This window comes from Aspergillus neoniger, assembly GCF_003184625.1.
Source record: "Aspergillus neoniger CBS 115656 unplaced genomic scaffold BO87scaffold_25, whole genome shotgun sequence".
NCBI lineage: Eukaryota > Fungi > Ascomycota > Eurotiomycetes > Eurotiales > Aspergillaceae > Aspergillus > Aspergillus neoniger.
The window spans coordinates 444,940-460,313 of NW_020291153.1; the positions used below are offsets into that span (position 1 = coordinate 444,940).

The 15,374-nt window shown below is 52.6% G+C and overlaps 8 protein-coding genes across 8 annotated transcripts; 5 read left to right on the forward strand and 3 right to left on the reverse strand.

Annotated features, from left to right (window-relative positions):
* The first annotated feature begins 82 nt into the window (after window positions 1–82).
* On the forward strand, window positions 83–2,063 carry BO87DRAFT_378492 (cytochrome P450). The gene is made up of 4 exons (XM_025623800.1): window positions 83–430; window positions 512–1,145; window positions 1,198–1,520; window positions 1,574–2,063. The coding sequence occupies exons 1-4, from the start codon at window positions 212–214 to the stop codon at window positions 1,946–1,948; spliced, it is 1,551 nt and encodes a 516-aa protein (XP_025477702.1). The 5' UTR covers window positions 83–211; the 3' UTR covers window positions 1,949–2,063.
* Window positions 2,064–2,380: 317 nt separating this feature from the next.
* BO87DRAFT_339218 (putative C6 transcription factor) lies at window positions 2,381–4,784 on the forward strand. Its single transcript, XM_025620613.1, has 4 exons — window positions 2,381–2,555; window positions 2,622–2,744; window positions 2,801–3,542; window positions 3,592–4,784. Exons 1-4 carry the CDS (start codon window positions 2,446–2,448, stop codon window positions 4,744–4,746), a joined length of 2,130 nt encoding a protein of 709 aa, XP_025477703.1. The 5' UTR covers window positions 2,381–2,445; the 3' UTR covers window positions 4,747–4,784.
* Window positions 4,766–5,860, reverse strand: BO87DRAFT_417638 (DUF1445 domain protein). The gene is made up of 2 exons (XM_025626828.1): window positions 5,091–5,860; window positions 4,766–4,995 (listed from the first exon to the last, which is right to left on the reverse strand). Exons 1-2 carry the CDS (start codon window positions 5,835–5,837, stop codon window positions 4,834–4,836), a joined length of 909 nt encoding a protein of 302 aa, XP_025477704.1. The 5' UTR covers window positions 5,838–5,860; the 3' UTR covers window positions 4,766–4,833.
* A 382-nt stretch (window positions 5,861–6,242) lies between these two features.
* Window positions 6,243–8,010, forward strand: BO87DRAFT_339222 (allantoate permease family MFS transporter; the record flags this gene model as incomplete). The annotated part of the gene is made up of 4 exons (XM_025620614.1): window positions 6,243–6,567; window positions 6,627–7,050; window positions 7,118–7,520; window positions 7,585–8,010. Coding segments are annotated over exons 1-4 (1,467 nt in total), but the record flags the coding sequence as incomplete, so codon positions are not given.
* Window positions 8,011–8,046: 36 nt separating this feature from the next.
* BO87DRAFT_378495 (aromatic alcohol reductase) lies at window positions 8,047–9,311 on the reverse strand. Its single transcript, XM_025623801.1, has 3 exons — window positions 9,117–9,311; window positions 8,647–9,057; window positions 8,047–8,560 (listed from the first exon to the last, which is right to left on the reverse strand). Exons 1-3 carry the CDS (start codon window positions 9,150–9,152, stop codon window positions 8,105–8,107), a joined length of 903 nt encoding a protein of 300 aa, XP_025477706.1. The 5' UTR covers window positions 9,153–9,311; the 3' UTR covers window positions 8,047–8,104.
* Window positions 9,312–10,168: 857 nt separating this feature from the next.
* BO87DRAFT_408431 (uncharacterized protein) lies at window positions 10,169–11,891 on the forward strand (the record flags this gene model as incomplete). Its single annotated transcript, XM_025626147.1, has 3 exons — window positions 10,169–10,434; window positions 10,524–10,770; window positions 10,825–11,891. 3 exons carry the CDS (start codon window positions 10,169–10,171, stop codon window positions 11,845–11,847), a joined length of 1,536 nt encoding a protein of 511 aa, XP_025477707.1. The 3' UTR covers window positions 11,848–11,891.
* Window positions 11,892–12,318: 427 nt separating this feature from the next.
* BO87DRAFT_388623 (uncharacterized protein) lies at window positions 12,319–12,766 on the forward strand (the record flags this gene model as incomplete). The annotated part of the gene is made up of 2 exons (XM_025624865.1): window positions 12,319–12,557; window positions 12,625–12,766. The coding sequence occupies 2 exons, from the start codon at window positions 12,319–12,321 to the stop codon at window positions 12,764–12,766; spliced, it is 381 nt and encodes a 126-aa protein (XP_025477708.1).
* BO87DRAFT_378496 (gelsolin family protein) lies at window positions 12,670–14,285 on the reverse strand. The gene has a single exon (XM_025623802.1). The coding sequence runs from the start codon at window positions 14,218–14,220 to the stop codon at window positions 13,048–13,050; it is 1,173 nt and encodes a 390-aa protein (XP_025477709.1). The 5' UTR covers window positions 14,221–14,285; the 3' UTR covers window positions 12,670–13,047.
* Window positions 14,286–15,374: the final 1,089 nt, after the last annotated feature.

Here is a 15,374-nt window from a genome sequence, read left to right on the forward strand (position 1 = left end):
CCAGGCTGGACCAGCCAAAGCTTGGACATGTTGCTCGGTCGGAAATGGAGCCGTAGGAATGACGGCGGGTGGCTGTCTCCAGATGATATCGTATCCACCATCACCAGCCGAGGACAGCTGCACTGCGGTCAGCATACTTATAAAGGGTTCGCATCGCTCGCATTCTTCCCTGAAACTGAAGAATCCATATCACATCGTCTACACCACAATCATGGCTATCCAGACGATTCTTATCGCCGCTGCGGCGGTGGTCTACTTCCTGGTGCGCTACATGAACCGCACCGATGTGCCCAAGATTAAGGGCATCCCCGAAATCCCCGGTGTGCCCCTCTTTGGCAATCTCCTCCAGTTGGGCACTCAGCATGCCATCGTCGCCCGGAAATGGGCCAAGTCATTTGGCCCTGTGTTCCAAGTCCGCATGGGTAACAAGGTAAGTGAAATATGCGACCGGAGATTTGATTGATTTAAACGGTTCCTGTTCCTGACCCGCCCTTTCTTTGCTTCTTTCCAGCGCGTCGTCTTCGCCAACAGCTTCGACTCTGTTCGCCAGCTCTGGATCAAAGACCAGTCTGCTCTGATCTCCCGTCCCACCTTCCACACCTTCCACAGCGTCGTATCCTCTTCGCAAGGCTTCACTATCGGTACCTCGCCCTGGGATGAGTCCTGCAAGCGTCGTCGCAAGGCCGCCGCGACCGCGCTGAACCGTCCCGCCGTGCAATCCTACATGCCCATTATCGACCTTGAATGCACCGCCAGTATCAAGGAATTGTTCAAGGACAGCCAGAACGGCGCCCGCGATATCAACCCCAAGGCCTACTTCCAGCGCTTCGCCCTCAACACCAGTCTTACTCTCAACTACGGTTTCCGTATCGAGGGCAATGTGAACGATGAGCTGCTGCACGAGATCGTTAATGTCGAGCGTGGTGTCGCCAACTTCCGCAGTACCAGCAACAACTGGCAGGACTACATCCCTCTGCTTCGTATCTTCCCCAAGCAGAACCGTGAGGCACAGGAGTTCCGCGGGCGGCGCGACAAGTATCTGAGCTATCTGCTGGAGATTCTCAAGGACCGTATTGCCAAGGGCACCGACAAGCCATGCATCACGGGTAACATTCTGAAGGACCCTGAGGCCAAACTGAATGAAGGTGAATAGTCCCGCTGTTTCCCCCAACTGGAGTATCTGTTAACACCTACCAGCCGAGATCAAATCCATCTGCGTCACCATGGTGTCTGCCGGACTGGACACTGTCCCCGGAAACCTAGTCATGGGCATCGCTTATCTGGCATCCGAGGATGGCCAGCGGATCCAGCAAAAGGCCTATGATGAAATCATGAAGGTCTACCCCAACGGAGAGGCCTGGGAGAAGTGTCTGGTGGAGGAGAAGGTGCCCTACGTGAGCGCGCTGGTCCGCGAGACTCTCCGCTTCTGGACGGTCATTCCCATCTGCCTGCCCCGCGAGAGCACCAAGGATATCGAGTACAACGGCGCGACTATCCCTGCCGGCACGACCTTCTTCATGGTGAGTCTGGCCACTACATTGCCCCATCACTACGCGATTGCTAACTAGGTCAGAACGCCTGGGCCGCCGACTACGACGAGGACCACTTCAAGATGCCGGAAAAGTTCATTCCCGAGCGTTATCTGGATATCGGTGAGGGCTCGGGCACGCCGCACTATGGCTACGGCGCTGGTTCGCGCATGTGTGCCGGCTCTCATCTGGCTAACCGCGAGCTCTACACGGCTTACATTCGGTTGATCACCGCGTTCACCATGCACCCTTCACGGGATGTGGCCGATCGGCCTATCCTGGATGCGCTGGAGTGCAATGAAATCCCCACGGGATTGACAACGGAGCCCAAGCCATTCAAGGTGGGCTTTACGCCGAGAGATCCGGTGAAGCTGCAACAGTGGGTTGTGGAAAGTGATGAGCGGACTAAGGATTTGTAAAGGGTTCCTAGTTGACGAATTTTACGATTCTGGATGTACATACATAGTAGAATGCTGCCTTGACCTGTTGCCTATCTTTCTCTCTCTCATTATCTATTTATCTACAAACTTTCTCCGTGGCATTCGAATCCCACCTGCAAGGGGTGACACGGTGCAACTCTGTACGAAGGACACGTAGCGAGCAAAGCAACCCATTGAACCCATCTTCAGCCGAGGAACTGCATCTCGTCCCACTGTAGCCTGTCAGCCATCATCTCCATTGACGAATAACAGCCCGAGAGATTCTCGTACTAAAGCAATGGCTGCGAACTAGACTGCGGAACCCCGCCGTGGTGGCCGATCGGCGCTCCTTCACCGCCGCCCATCCAATGATGCATCGCTGGATTCGCTGCCTCTCGGTATCGTTCTTCCATCTTTTCCACTCTGCATTCTTGCTTCCCTTCTAAGACATCTCGTCGTTGTCCTCTGGATACTTACCCACCAGGCACTCCCACAACATGGACAGCCATCCCCTCGAGTCGTGGGAGCGACCCCCAGTCGACGATCTTGGCGATCGGGACGAGGCCCGACCGCGCAAACGCCGTCGCAAATACATCGCCAAAGCTTGGTATTGCTGCTCCCCCTCAGCTACTACTCGGAAGCATTCATCGATCGCATCTAATCGACTCTCTAGTAATGAATGCAAGCGACGCAAAATCAAATGTAATGGGCAGTCGCCCTGTCAGCGATGCGGTCGCCAGCGCATCGACTGTGTGTACGAGGCGCCGCCGCGACCAGAGAGCAGCGCAGAGAACCAGTACGATAATCCTCTCTAGAGATGTAGAAACAAGAAACACAATTAATATGAACCAGTGAAACACTCGACCGTCTCCTGACTCAAATGACAGCCATGCAAGAGCAAATCACCTCTCTCACCACAGCCGTCCACGCCTTGACGCAGAATACCTTCGTCTCAACAGCAACAGCACTGCCGCGGTCGGACGTAGCAGCTCAGCGACCCTTCCGGCGGCACTCCTCCATCAAAGAGAAAGAATCTGTCTTTCAAGGCCCAACCACCTCCGCGTACAGTCTGGACCTAGCGAAATCCAGCCTTCAGCGTCGCGGAATCGTCGAAGAACATCCCGATGTCGCGGATGCTGAAGACGGCGATGTTGACGGCGACGAGGGCGATACCGCCCCTTCTCAGGTGATCCCCATGGCTGTCGCTGCGTCGCCGCCACGCACGCGCCATTATCCGTCCGGTGATCCACTGTGGACCATCGGGAAGAGTGAAGCGTTGCGGCTGTGTCGCGTGTACGAGGAAGAAATGGGAATTATGTACCCTGTGCTAGAGCTACCGCAGCTCCTGCACCAGGTCGAGTTGTTGTATGGGGCGGAGTCGTGGCCCCGGGTACCCGTTGCTCAGCGAAACGAAGAGCAGCTGGATAGAACCGCTGTGCATATTCTGCGCCTGGTGTTTGCTTGTGCGCTTACAGCCGAGGCAGCGGGAAGCAGTGCCCTGGCGCTGAGCTTGTTCGAGAGTGTCCGAGAAGTGGCGGATAACTTTGTCTGGGGAGTAGCGGGGACCAAGAACATCATCTTCTTGACGTTGGTGGTGAGTAAACCCATGCCCTATATTCAGAAATATGTCTTATTAGTTGTAGGCCATCTTCTACTTTCAAATCGACGAAGAAACCCTCGCCTGGCGTACCATCGGCATCGTCGAGCGCATGTGTCTCGAACGAGGCCTTCACCGCCGCGAAACCCTCAGACAGCCATCCATAGCCAAAGCAGGCAAAGACCGCGTCCTCCGACTCTTCTGGTCGATTTACATTCTCGACATCCGCTGGAGTTTTGGCACGGGCATGCCCTTCTCCCTTGAGGACAGCGACATTGACCCGTGGCTACCTGAGCCGGAGGAAAAGACGCCCTACCTGCGTGTCATGATTCGGTATAGTCGGATTGCAGCGAAAGTGTGGAAGTTTATTTCAGCATTCAACAACACCAATGAGATCAAGAAAGAAGAGATGAATTACCTCGATTGGCAAGTCCAGCGGTGGAAGGCAGACGTTCCGCCCGTGTTGAGCATTGACTCGGGTAACGTCCAGGAGGAGGAGCCACGGAGCTTGCGTCGCTTGCGGTCTCTGCTGTATTTGAGGGCGAATCAATTGCGCATGCTGATCCATCGTCCTGTGCTGCACTCGGCGGCACATATCGCCAAGTACCCTGCAGAGTCGCAGACCGTGGTAGAGTTAGCGAAGGAGTCGATCCGATTCATCACGAATCTGAACGAGACGACGGATATCTATCGCTTGCAGCAGGTGACCTTTAATTGGTTTCTGGTCTCTGCTGTCGCGGTGGTCTTTCTGGCTGTCACGCAGGCCCCTACTCAATTTAGCACCACTTGCAAGGAAGAGTTCTACATGGCCCTAGAGCTGATCAAGGGCTTTTCGACGAGGTCGTATATTTCGCAGCGGCTGTGGAAGTCCATTCGAAGCTTGAGGAAGCTAGGTCCGCAGTTAATGCATCGGCCGGTGCAGAGTCAACAGGAGCCCGAGTGGAGAGGAGGCGCTGCAGTGCCAGCGGAGAGAGGGGACCTTGGCAACGTGGTGGAGGTCGCACCGAGCCAGTCAACAGGCACGCAGGAGCAGTCACCGCTGGACGGGGCACAGATGACGCGCGAGCTAATGGAGTGGTTCGAAGCGGTGGGGAATCTGGAGACGCAGATTATGGGCATGGCGCCCGAGGGATTTGATGCCGGGTGGCAGCGATATGACTATGGGGAGGAGTTGTCCAGTGTGATGAAGGATTGTTTTTGATCCATCTTTAAATGTGTATCATTGTTCTAGTATCCAAGACGCTGCCCGCTTCATAACAGCTCTTTCTATCGTGTATGTAGAGTACCATCAAATCTTTGCTCGGAAAGCCGCGATCCCCCCCTTCAACCTCTCCAAATCCTCCACCACCCAATCCGTAACCAGCATATGCCCTGGCTCATGCGCAAATACCAACCCATCAATCTTCTCCCCGGCCGCCTCGACCGCCATCTGTGGCGTCACTCCACACGCCTAACCATGATCCCGCATTAGCATACGCCACATACACTTCATCAAAACGCAAGGGGGTAAATAAAACGAAGGATAAGAAAGTATATCTTGCATACCCAAAAGACAGGCACCTCCCCCTCCCCAAACTCAACCTTATCCCCAAAATCCGGATCGTGAATATCCCGAATGCCCAAGCGCTTCACCGCATCCCAGCCCCAAGCAATCGGCTCCCCGTGCGTGGCCAGATACGGGCGCGTGATGTTCCGCACCCGCTCGACCTCTGATTCGTGGTATGGGCGCATAGACACGGTGCATGTTGCGTTGGTGAAGATCCCTGCAGGCGAGAGAGGTAGCGAGGTGCGATACATTGGCACGAGGGTGTTGGTTACTTGGTGTCGTGGGGTTAGAGGCGGGGTGGCATTGCAGAGAGCGGCTTCGAAGCTGTAGGAGCAGCCTAGGAGGAAGGCTGTGTAGTTTTCTGAACTTTGTTGTTCTTCATCATCATTCGTGGACCATAGGTCCAGCAGGTCGCGTTTGTTGGCCGCGATGCATTTCCCTTTCTTGTATACTCGGTATGCAGGACAGTCGGTGCGGATGTCAAAGTCGCTGTTACGGATGCATGGCGTTGGGGAGATTTTGTGGGGGTTTCCCGGGATGCTGCTGATTCCTAACAGTGGGCAGGCTACGGGGTTGCGGAGGCAGAGATTATGGAAGTCCTGGCTGTATTCCTCAGGCAGAATGAGAAGGTTGGCTTGCAGGTTGTCCCCGGAGTAGCCGGCTGTGTTGGTGATGGTGTTTTGGCGGGCCAGAAACCGCGTGTCCTGGCTGCTTAGGGTTTCCGGTGTCTGGGTGGTGATGGTCATTTGGGTTGCTGTATGAATTCTTGTCATATGTACCTACCGTGCAGTAATTTTGACATTGAGTTAGCATATATAATCAATAACCTCTCGACCGATAGACCTGATAGCCTATCAATTGTTTTGTATCTACCCCATACTCTTCGTGTCTCTATCGGCAGGTGGGCTCCGATATCCGGGGATAAACGTGTTTAGGCTCCACCAGCGTGATAAGCGTTGGTCGCTTTAGTCCGCGATTTCACCAATGAGCAGCTGCCAGGTGATATCCTCCCGGGCAATCTTAACTTTGCTTATCAGTCCATCGGCCCGATGGGTGACCCTGTGGAGCGTAATGCTACTCGCCCCTCACGATAGATAGCTTCCCGGTTTACTGGCCGTGTTATCGATCCGTTGCCGCCTTCAGGTGCTACCCTGAAGGGCCTGGTCCATGGTTCTTAACCCCAGATCTTCCGCTATTGAGGCTTTCATCATCTTCCCTCTTCCCCCACTTTCTTCTGGGTTTCACAACTCACTTCATCCATCATGACTACTGATCAGATGGATCCCGTTGTTGAGCGCAAGTCGCTCGAGAAACCATTCGAGCAGGCGTCTCCTGAAGAGACCGCCATTGGCGATATTGACGATGTCGTGCTCGACCCAGCGAAGGAGAAGAAGCTTCTCATGAAGCTCGATATGGCTTTTGTGCCCATCATCATGTTGACCTACCTGTCGTGTTTCCTTGACCGCAGTAATATCGGTGAGTATCCCCCCAATGCATATTCCCCACGTTGGCGCAGCTGGCTAATGATTATTCAGGTAATGTTAAGGTAGCTGGCATGCCTGAAGACATCCACGCCTCTGACAGCGAGTACTCCACCGCCGTGTCTATCTTCTATGCCACCTACGTGCTCTTGGAAGCCCCATGGGCGGTAGCAATGAAGAAGCTCACGCCACGGAATATCCTGACCGGTCTATGCATCATCTGGTCTATCACGACTGTGTTCACGGGCTTCATCCACAATGTCGCCTCGCTTTACGCAACACGATTGATCCTCGGAGGCTGCGAAGCCGGTCTCTTCCCCTGTCTGAACCTGTACTTGACCATGGTGTACCGTCGAGAAGAACAGGCAAAGCGCGTCTCATACCTAATGAGCTGTGCCGCCATCTCCGGTGCCGTGGGCGGTCTCCTCGCCTATGCTTTGCTGCACATGGACGGTATAGGCGGCAAAGCCGGCTGGAGGTAAACCTATCCCCCCTTCCTCAACGTCCCCAGCCATCTCACTCCCAATGCTAATGAGAGAATCAAGATGGGTCTACATCATCGAAGGAATCTTCAGTCTGATCTGCGCCGTCCTAATCTGGTTCGGTCTCCCCAACGACCCCAGCAACGCCTACTTCCTCACCGACGAAGAGAAGTACATGATGCGCGTGCGCAACGAACAACGCCGCAAGTACATGGGCAGTGAGCACTTCAGCTGGGAGGAGATGCGCATTGCTCTGCGTGATCCCAAGCTCATGTTCTCGGCTCTCACGCAGTTCTGTCAGGATATTCTTCTCTATGGGTTTAGTACCTTCCTACCGACTATCTTGGGGAGTCTGGGGTATAATAGTCTTATGAGTAATGTCCTCACGGTACCGGTGTATATTTGGGCTGCGATTGTGTTTATCGCTGTTGCGTTTTGTGCGGATCGCTTTGGGCGGTTTTCTATTGTATGTCTTTTCCCCACTAGCGGTCCTTTTACTAGGGATGAGGTGGTGCTAACATGAAAAACAGTTCATCCTAGTCACAAACATCTTCGGCATAGTCGGCTACATTCTCCTCCTGACCGTCTCCAGCGACCCCGTGAAATACTTTGCAACCTACCTCTGCGGTGTGGCTGTCTACACAGGTGTCGGTCTGAACGTCGCCTGGCTGAACGTCAACGTGGCGCCGCAGTACCGGCGTGCACTTGCCATCGGTCTGCAGCAGACAGTGGGTAACTGTGCTGGTATCGTAGCGGGGCAGGTATACCGCACATCGCCATATATATTGGGAAATGCGTTCTCGTTGGGGGCATTGGTGGTATCGCAGATCATTGTCGGGCTTCATGCAATGTACCTGAGACACGAGAATAAGACGAAAGAGGACATACTGGCGGGTGAGAAAGAAGACACGCGAAGAGTGAAGACTGGCGATGGCGAGGTGGAGTTTAGATACCATACTTAATAACTCTATTTATTTAATCAAAGATTTATTGCTCGTTCCAAGTACTTGGTGCTGCTACAGTACAACAAGGAATATCATCCATAACATCCTAATTGACAAGCGACCCCACAACCTCATCGAAATTCTCCTTTTCAAGCCCCAACCTCTCATTCCACGATCCCCCGGGCACCCGTGACCAATCTCCATACGGGCCATCCGGGAACCTCGCCCACCCAGCCGCCAAGAGTAAAACTCTCACGGCAGTCAAGTCCCCACCCTTGAGCCGCTCGGTACTTTCTTCGATAACCGGCTTCAAGGCAACATCAGTGACCTTCCAGTCCTTGCCGGTGGCTTTTTCCAGAGCACCGAGAATCTGCTTCTGAGTGGTGGTGAATGACTCGACGTAGACGTATTGGTTCTGGGTCACCTCCGGGTTCCGCAAAACGGCAACGAGAGCACGGCCGATTTGAGCGAGGGTGCTCACTGATGCTGTGTTGGTGCCCTCGTCGTAGATGGTTGCTTCGTGGGATTGGAGGTTGAAGCCTAGGAAGCCGTTTTTGACACCCTGTCGTGGAATTATCTTAGCTTTTCTTCATGAATGGGACGTAGCAAATGATAGGTAGTATAAGGGTGTGCTGTAGATCTACTTACCGCATCGAAAAAGGGACCAGTAATGAGCGCAGTCCAAGTTAGCCGATCCTGTCTCTCCTTGAGGTAATCGACATTGGCTTTCTTGCCGTCGAGAAGCGGTGCGAGAGCCCGGACGCGGTCGTCGGCGGTGTTGTTGCCGTATTCACTGGGGATAAACCGTTTCACTCCTGCATCGACGGCAGCGTCGATGAGTTTCTGCTGGAATGAAAGACCTGCATTGCCTACGATGCTGATCACGGCATCTTGGCCCTTGAACGCGGAGACGAGCGAGTCGTGGCTGTAGTCTGACTTGATGACTTGGAGGCCGTCGGGGAAAGTGCTAGTAGATGACTCTCTGGTGAGTGTGGTGATGTTGAAGGCTTTGGATGAGAGGAAGGCTTCTAGGACGTGGGAGCCTAGGTTACCTCCAGCCTGAGAGAGATCGTATGTTAATGTTGAAGGATAAGGAGGGATTGAGCTGGATCACTTACTCCAACGATTACCACGTTCTTTAGCGGGGAGGCCATCTTGCTGGAATAATTATCGGGCTTTGTAGTGCTTTATATAGTTGGTAGTATCGAAGTATCTTGCTGGAAGTTTTCCAATTCCTGTACTGTTCTGCAGATATAATAAGAATGTGACGGTCTTCATCCAGTACTTATGTACATCATCTTGCTCATTAGGATTGGTTATCACGTAAGTGATGCTTTCTGGAAAGTGTTTCCTAAATGTGCTTAGCCATAGGTACCTGGATATGGATATCACGCCATCTCCATCATCCCGGAATTGATCCCGGTTTACAAATCGGCAGTGAAATGACATGTATAGTTCCGAGGGTCGAGTGCCTTCTGTTCCGGATCGTCTAACGCTAAGCCACTTTAGGCGTGAAAGTGCGATTGGCCGAGAAGGGGGCAGAATGACACAACTTAACTGCCATAGTGGATTATGACTGCCAATAAGCAAATAAGGCACATGCACAAAGACAAAGTCTATTCATAAGCATTTACCTAAGCCAGAAATACAACGTACCAAGTCCATTGCCACTGAACCTTATCCTTAGCATTTTGTCAGTACCATTGCAATTATTAAGCACCTGAGCTCATGAGTGGCTAGCTGCAAGCATCCTGCAACGGATATTGACGCGCCTCTTCATCCTTCTGGTTGCGTGAGGCCCTCATGGCTGTAATGGGGCAATATGAAACGCCAATAACTGGCTCAATCAAGAAGAACAGTCAAATCTCGAGGTAATCTAGTCCTGTTAACACCCTAAATATACAAGCCACTAACATAGATTAAAGCGGGGTGCGCACGGTGTAAGCAGCGTATAAGCTAGTCGGCGATTCCTATGCCAACGTCAGAACACTAATCATCGCAGCGAATCAAATGTGACGAAACTAGACCTTCTTGTGTGGCTTGTTCTCGGAGAGGATATGACTGCCCGGGGTATCGCAAGGATGTCAAATGGTCGATTAAGCATGAGGCCAAAGGTCTGGCTTCGCAAAAATTGGAACAGCCAGTGTCCTCATCCCAAAATGGATCTCTTATGAGTTGGTTCACTGGACCAGCGGAGAAGTTACGTCTTGCTTTGCTGAGCGATCTGCAACCTCCTCTTGAGCGTAGCCAGTCATCTACTGAGACCATTGAGCAATGCGAGACATCAAATCCATTTGTTGAAAGCACAGAAGCGCCCGACCATTCGACCACAGGCAGCGGTCCAGCACTTACATTGCAGACCTCCGAGGCCGAAAGCAGCCCGGGGAAACAACATGACGCTGGGATAGTATCACGACTAACTGATTTGTCTACGAAGTTGCGAGCATTCCCGACACATGCCGTATCCTTTCCGCTTATGATTCTCCAACGAATCCACTGCGAGAATGGGTCGCATGGCTATCCAGTGAGCACCCCGTGATCGATACCTGCGTTCTATCCATATCGGCTGCACATCTCTCGCAGCAACAGCGTGAGATGAGTAAACTGGCTGCAAGCCACCACACAGCAGCGCTTGCAAAACTTGCTGCTGAATTCGACGCTCTGGACAAACAGTCACCGTCAGTCTCACCCGATAAGGCTTTACTCTCCCAAAGGAACACCGGATCTACGACTGTCTTACTTCTTGGGATTACTATGATCGGAAAAACATCAGTGTGTACATCTCTGCTGCTGATATAACCTTCACTAATTCTAACCCCTACCCAGTCATGGAATGATTTATCCTCACTTGGAACGCAGCACCTCGAAGCGGCAAGGGCTATTTTCAAGTCGTTATATTGCGAACGCCACGCTGAGCCTTCTCCAGACTCCTGTTTACTGGGACCAGATGACCCGCGTGCTCGACAATTCTTCGTAGGAGCTTTAGCTTACTGGGAAGCCTTGATGTCTTTTGCCGTAGACAACAGCACAGACACGACAGACTACCTCCTACCCTTCGGCGACGACGAAAGCAACATGTCAATTATGCATCCCTGGAGCGGTTTGTCTCCCAAACTCTTCATCTATCTGTCAAGGGTCGGCTCTCTCGCCCGACAGGCGCACCATCTACGGCGGGCAACAGCTTCCCCGCAACGGACACAAAAAGACCGACACGAACTTCTATCGCAAGGCAAGCATCTAGAAGAGTTAATATGCCAATACAAATTTCCCCGTCAGGATCAGTTCCAAAGTACAGGTGATCCATCTACTCCAATCCTCCATTTCCGATTCCTAGCTAGAGCCTATGAACTATCGATTATGCTCGAGCTGTGTCGAACATTTCCCGAGTTGCTGCGCCGCGACCAACGGGAGTTGGATCACGACAGTCTAAAACAACATCTGAATACTCTGGCCATCACGATTCTCACGCTGATTGCCAAGATACCTGAAACATCTGGAACGAGGGCTATTCATATGCCGGTTCTTGTGATAGCGGGAAGTACGCTTCAGTTTCAGCGGACTGAAGATATGCATGTTGACATGGAAGTATTGGCTGAAGGTGTGCCGGTGTCTACTCAGACACGTGGGCAATTTGATATACAATTCTGGCGGCTATTCGTCGATTCTAGACTCGACAAGTTGGCGTCCTATATGGGCTTAGATACAGTGCGGCGGGCATGTAGGATTGTAAGAGAAACTTGGGCTCGGGCAGATCGGATATTGTTGAGTAGTCCATTGGACGGCCAATCTCCGATTGTGCATTGGATTGACGTGATGATTGACAATGGATTGGAAACCCTTATTGGTTAGAAATGCGATAGATAGGGTACCTGATTTGACAGCAGGGTATCTACCACTGGCTCAGAGAGACTCCACCAGACCCATGTCAATATTTTATTAGAACATCCAAGATTCCTTGGCCGCTCCTCTCATATCCGCCAGATTGTTCAATTCCCCCCATCTCAATAGCGAACCGGATAAATTACGACAGCCAAGAGATCTACTCGCAGAAGATAAAAGACAAATTTATCTTAGTTCCTTGCGGTTGCAAAGTTAAGGTTGTAGTGGGAGAAGGGGCAGTACTACGTCACGGCTCTTGGATGACGCCATGACTGACGACGTCTGTATATATCCCTTGCCCTACTCACTTCGACACCTGGGCCTCTTCACTTCACCAGACATAGTCTGACAGATACAATACCTTTTCAATCACTCTAAACCATTATTCTAAATATTATTACTATCCTTGCATCGTACGAATAAATCTACAAGAATACTACAATGGGCCTCTGCATGTCCCTCATGGGCCGCAACCGGCGGAGATACCCCAGTATGGGCATGGGCGGTGGCTACGGCTACCCTCCCCCGCGCCCGCACTACGGTGGTGGCGGGGGCATGCCGATGCATTCCTACGGACGACCCCACGGTCCTCCTGGCGGTGGCTTTGGTGGTCGCAGAGGGGGTGGCTTTGGACCGCCTGGTGGAAGAGGGGGATTTGGTGGGGGAGGAAGAGGGAGATGGTAGATTTGAAGATAAGGTATGTCGGCAGGTAATCTGTTGATTGCATGTGCTAATATCTGAATGTAGGGCTGGGATGGTGCTAAGAGATACAAGGATATATGAACGGGGCTCTCTGGCGGGCGCACATTGGAGTTTGGAGTTAGCTGTTTGGGTTTTGAACGTTATGGACGTGTCGAAGCTGTTTAGACATGCTTCGTGCGAAAGATAACGATGGAGGGTTCAATTCACTGCCATCTAGTCATCCTCGAGTCAACCGACAGTCCGCTTCGATTAGAACACGATACACATAACATGGTCTTTACATATCTCTGACTGATGTTCAATGAATCATTTTCGATGGATCCAAGGTACTGGACCTTTGATGGTATATACTACCCTAGACAATGGACTGTGACTGTATGGAACCTGCCGCTCCAGTAACTGTGTCTGGGGTCATCGATGCTTGTTGCACACACATATAAATTACACAAATTTGGCCTAAGCACATACCTAGGCCTCGATGGCTCTCATGAATGCTGGGCTCTCGTAGCCTTCCACGACCTTGGCGATCGGGATGTAGTGTGCCTCTGGGAGCTGGTTCTGCAGCTGACGGACGTAGTGTTGGGTAACCTTGAGCCACAGCGCTTTCTCACGCTGGCTGGCCTCGGAGCCTTGCCAGACCCACAGCCGACTGCCAACATCGTAGAGAAAGATGTCGTTTCCAACCAAGTCGGACTTGCTCACACGCTGGCCATCTTTGACCAGGTCGAAAGTGAGTGTGCCGGACGAGTCGCTCAGTCTAAAGAGCTTGCGTGACCGCACATCGCCGCCGTCGTCCGTGCGTTTGGCGAAACGCCCCGGTCGCGGAGCCTGGAATGTGGATGGGTCGGCCTCCTTGCCTCCCAGCAAGTCCACAATGACCCTGGAGCGCGACTCGAGCTGCGACAGAACCTCGACATCAATGTGCTTAGCAAGAGTCATGTCATTGACCACCTGCGCAGCTTTGGCCTTCTCCATGGGGCTGCAGTTCTTGCCCTGCCAGACCCAGATCTTATCACCCTTGTCCAGCACGAACACATCATTCTCGTCGAGGCTTTCCCAGGTGGGCTCCACCTCGTGCACGATAATCGAGCGACCTACAGAAGGATGCTTGAATACGCGAAGCAAGGTGAGAATCTCCTTGGGTGCTTCAGGCTCGACGTGGTGGAATCCAGACCGCACGCCGCCCGACCGGATGGAGATGTGCCGGAACAGTCCCAAGAATTCCTCGGATGGCTCCTGTTCAATCTCGCGATGCTGCGTCGCGGTGCCATGCAGGAATTCATCCAGCTCGACCGTCTTGTAAGCGGCTGTACCGGCTTCATCCTGGGTGGTCTTACTGCCCAGCCAGAAGAAGATGTCATGACCCAGCTTGTCCCCCACCTTGTACGAGTGCAGCACGATGTAGCTGTCTCCGTTGTAGAACTCTCCCGTACGCTCCTTGGGCCATGGTATAACCTCGAAATTCTCGATCCTCCACACAAACAGACCCGGCTCCTGGCCGATAGAACCGTTGTTCCAAGCGGGCTCGGTAGCGGCGGAGTTGTACTTGACACGGTGGTCAAGGTCGGAACCGATTAGTTCCACATTGCTGTCCTTGATGTCGTATTCTTTGGGGTGGACCAGTCCTTCGTGAGGGGGCATGCTGTCGGTGAGAGAAGTGGTAACTGATAATGGAGAACGGCTAATAAGAAGAGTGTTGACTGTTGAGTTGAGGGCATGTCCTGCAGCTGCTGCTTCTGCGGGGTCCGGCAGAACCGGCGGGGGTTAGGGCAGGCGGTGAACCCAGGGGGAGATCGCCCTCAGGCTTGCCTGATGTGGGGTGTTGAACCAGCCCCGGCCAGTTGCCCCGTTGGGATGTCATCAACATTCCACAGGGTCATTTTTTGTTAATGGGACTTCCTTGGACACGGTATCGCTCGCGTGGTTGCTACTCCATACATCCACTGCTCTGGTTGAGCCAATGCTACTTCCCCATCGATGACGGTCGTCCAACGTATATACCCACTTATGGCCTGCAACACAACCTCCCACGCTCCCTAGGAGACGACGCTTCTGTAGAGGTGTGCTCTCCTGCATTTGGAATCTACAGATTGAGCTGCACAAGTATTTTGAACAGGTTATTGCACTTATACCCCTAGCTCTTGCTGCTGGCAATGGATCACTTGCTCACCATGACCTTACTATACCCCAACTTCAAGAGCTGGGGCATCAAGATTATGCGTCTGCTCGCACATTAGTTGCCTGCGAGGGACATCTGTGACGCATCCATCTCTCCGACGAGCAGCAGGGGAACTGAAACCACCTTGAAGATTATATTGAGCTTTCCGCCTCTCGATCTGCAGATTTACCATCCCAACTGTCGCCAGCCACTAAGCTGACGACACCACCAGCTGATGCTAATTTGATCTTGCCGCACTTTGAAACAGGCAGACGCACCGGGTATATCAGGCAGCCGATGAAGTACAAAAAAGCTCTGGGGGATCGTCTTAAGCGCATAAAGTACCGTTGCTGTCTCCAGAATTTCCGCAATACACTGGTACGGAATGCCTGCTGCAGATCACTCGTCATCTGCTTGTCCCTTGCATCCGTTCCACTGCACTGGTCACGTAGAATATGGATCGATCCCTATCAGCTAATTGGAATGCTGCGCAAACATTCCTCGCTATACACCCGTTACCTTGGACTGGCTTCCTTCGGCTTTCCTGGTCTTATAGAGATTTCCTTGCCTGACCACGGCGCCGTCCAATGAGTACTCGTGCTTTTCGGAAAATACATTTCCATAAACCCCGCGTGCC

Bases quoted from the DNA above. Each gene is read 5' to 3' on its own strand.
- BO87DRAFT_378496 (XM_025623802.1), bottom strand. From the start codon at position 14,220: ATGCCCCCTCACGAAGGACTGGTCCACCCCAAAGAATACGACATCAAG.
- BO87DRAFT_417638 (XM_025626828.1), bottom strand. From the start codon at position 5,837: ATGACCATCACCACCCAGACACCGGAAACCCTAAGCAGCCAGGACACG. The intron at 4,996-5,090 runs GTATGCAAGATA...GATCATGGTTAG, and splicing joins GGGAGGTGCCTGTCTTTTGG to GCGTGTGGAGTGACGCCACA.
- BO87DRAFT_378495 (XM_025623801.1), bottom strand. From the start codon at position 9,152: ATGGCCTCCCCGCTAAAGAACGTGGTAATCGTTGGA. The intron at 9,058-9,116 runs GTAAGTGATCCA...GATCTCTCTCAG, and splicing joins AGAACGTGGTAATCGTTGGA to GCTGGAGGTAACCTAGGCTC. The intron at 8,561-8,646 runs GTAAGTAGATCT...ATTCCACGACAG, and splicing joins CTGGTCCCTTTTTCGATGCG to GGTGTCAAAAACGGCTTCCT.
- BO87DRAFT_339218 (XM_025620613.1), top strand. From the start codon at position 2,446: ATGGACAGCCATCCCCTCGAGTCGTGGGAGCGACCCCCAGTCGACGAT. The intron at 2,745-2,800 runs GTACGATAATCC...AATATGAACCAG, and splicing joins GAGAGCAGCGCAGAGAACCA to TGAAACACTCGACCGTCTCC. The intron at 3,543-3,591 runs GTGAGTAAACCC...TATTAGTTGTAG, and splicing joins TCATCTTCTTGACGTTGGTG to GCCATCTTCTACTTTCAAAT.
- BO87DRAFT_378492 (XM_025623800.1), top strand. From the start codon at position 212: ATGGCTATCCAGACGATTCTTATCGCCGCTGCGGCGGTGGTCTACTTC. The intron at 431-511 runs GTAAGTGAAATA...GCTTCTTTCCAG, and splicing joins AAGTCCGCATGGGTAACAAG to CGCGTCGTCTTCGCCAACAG. The intron at 1,146-1,197 runs GTGAATAGTCCC...AACACCTACCAG, and splicing joins TGAGGCCAAACTGAATGAAG to CCGAGATCAAATCCATCTGC.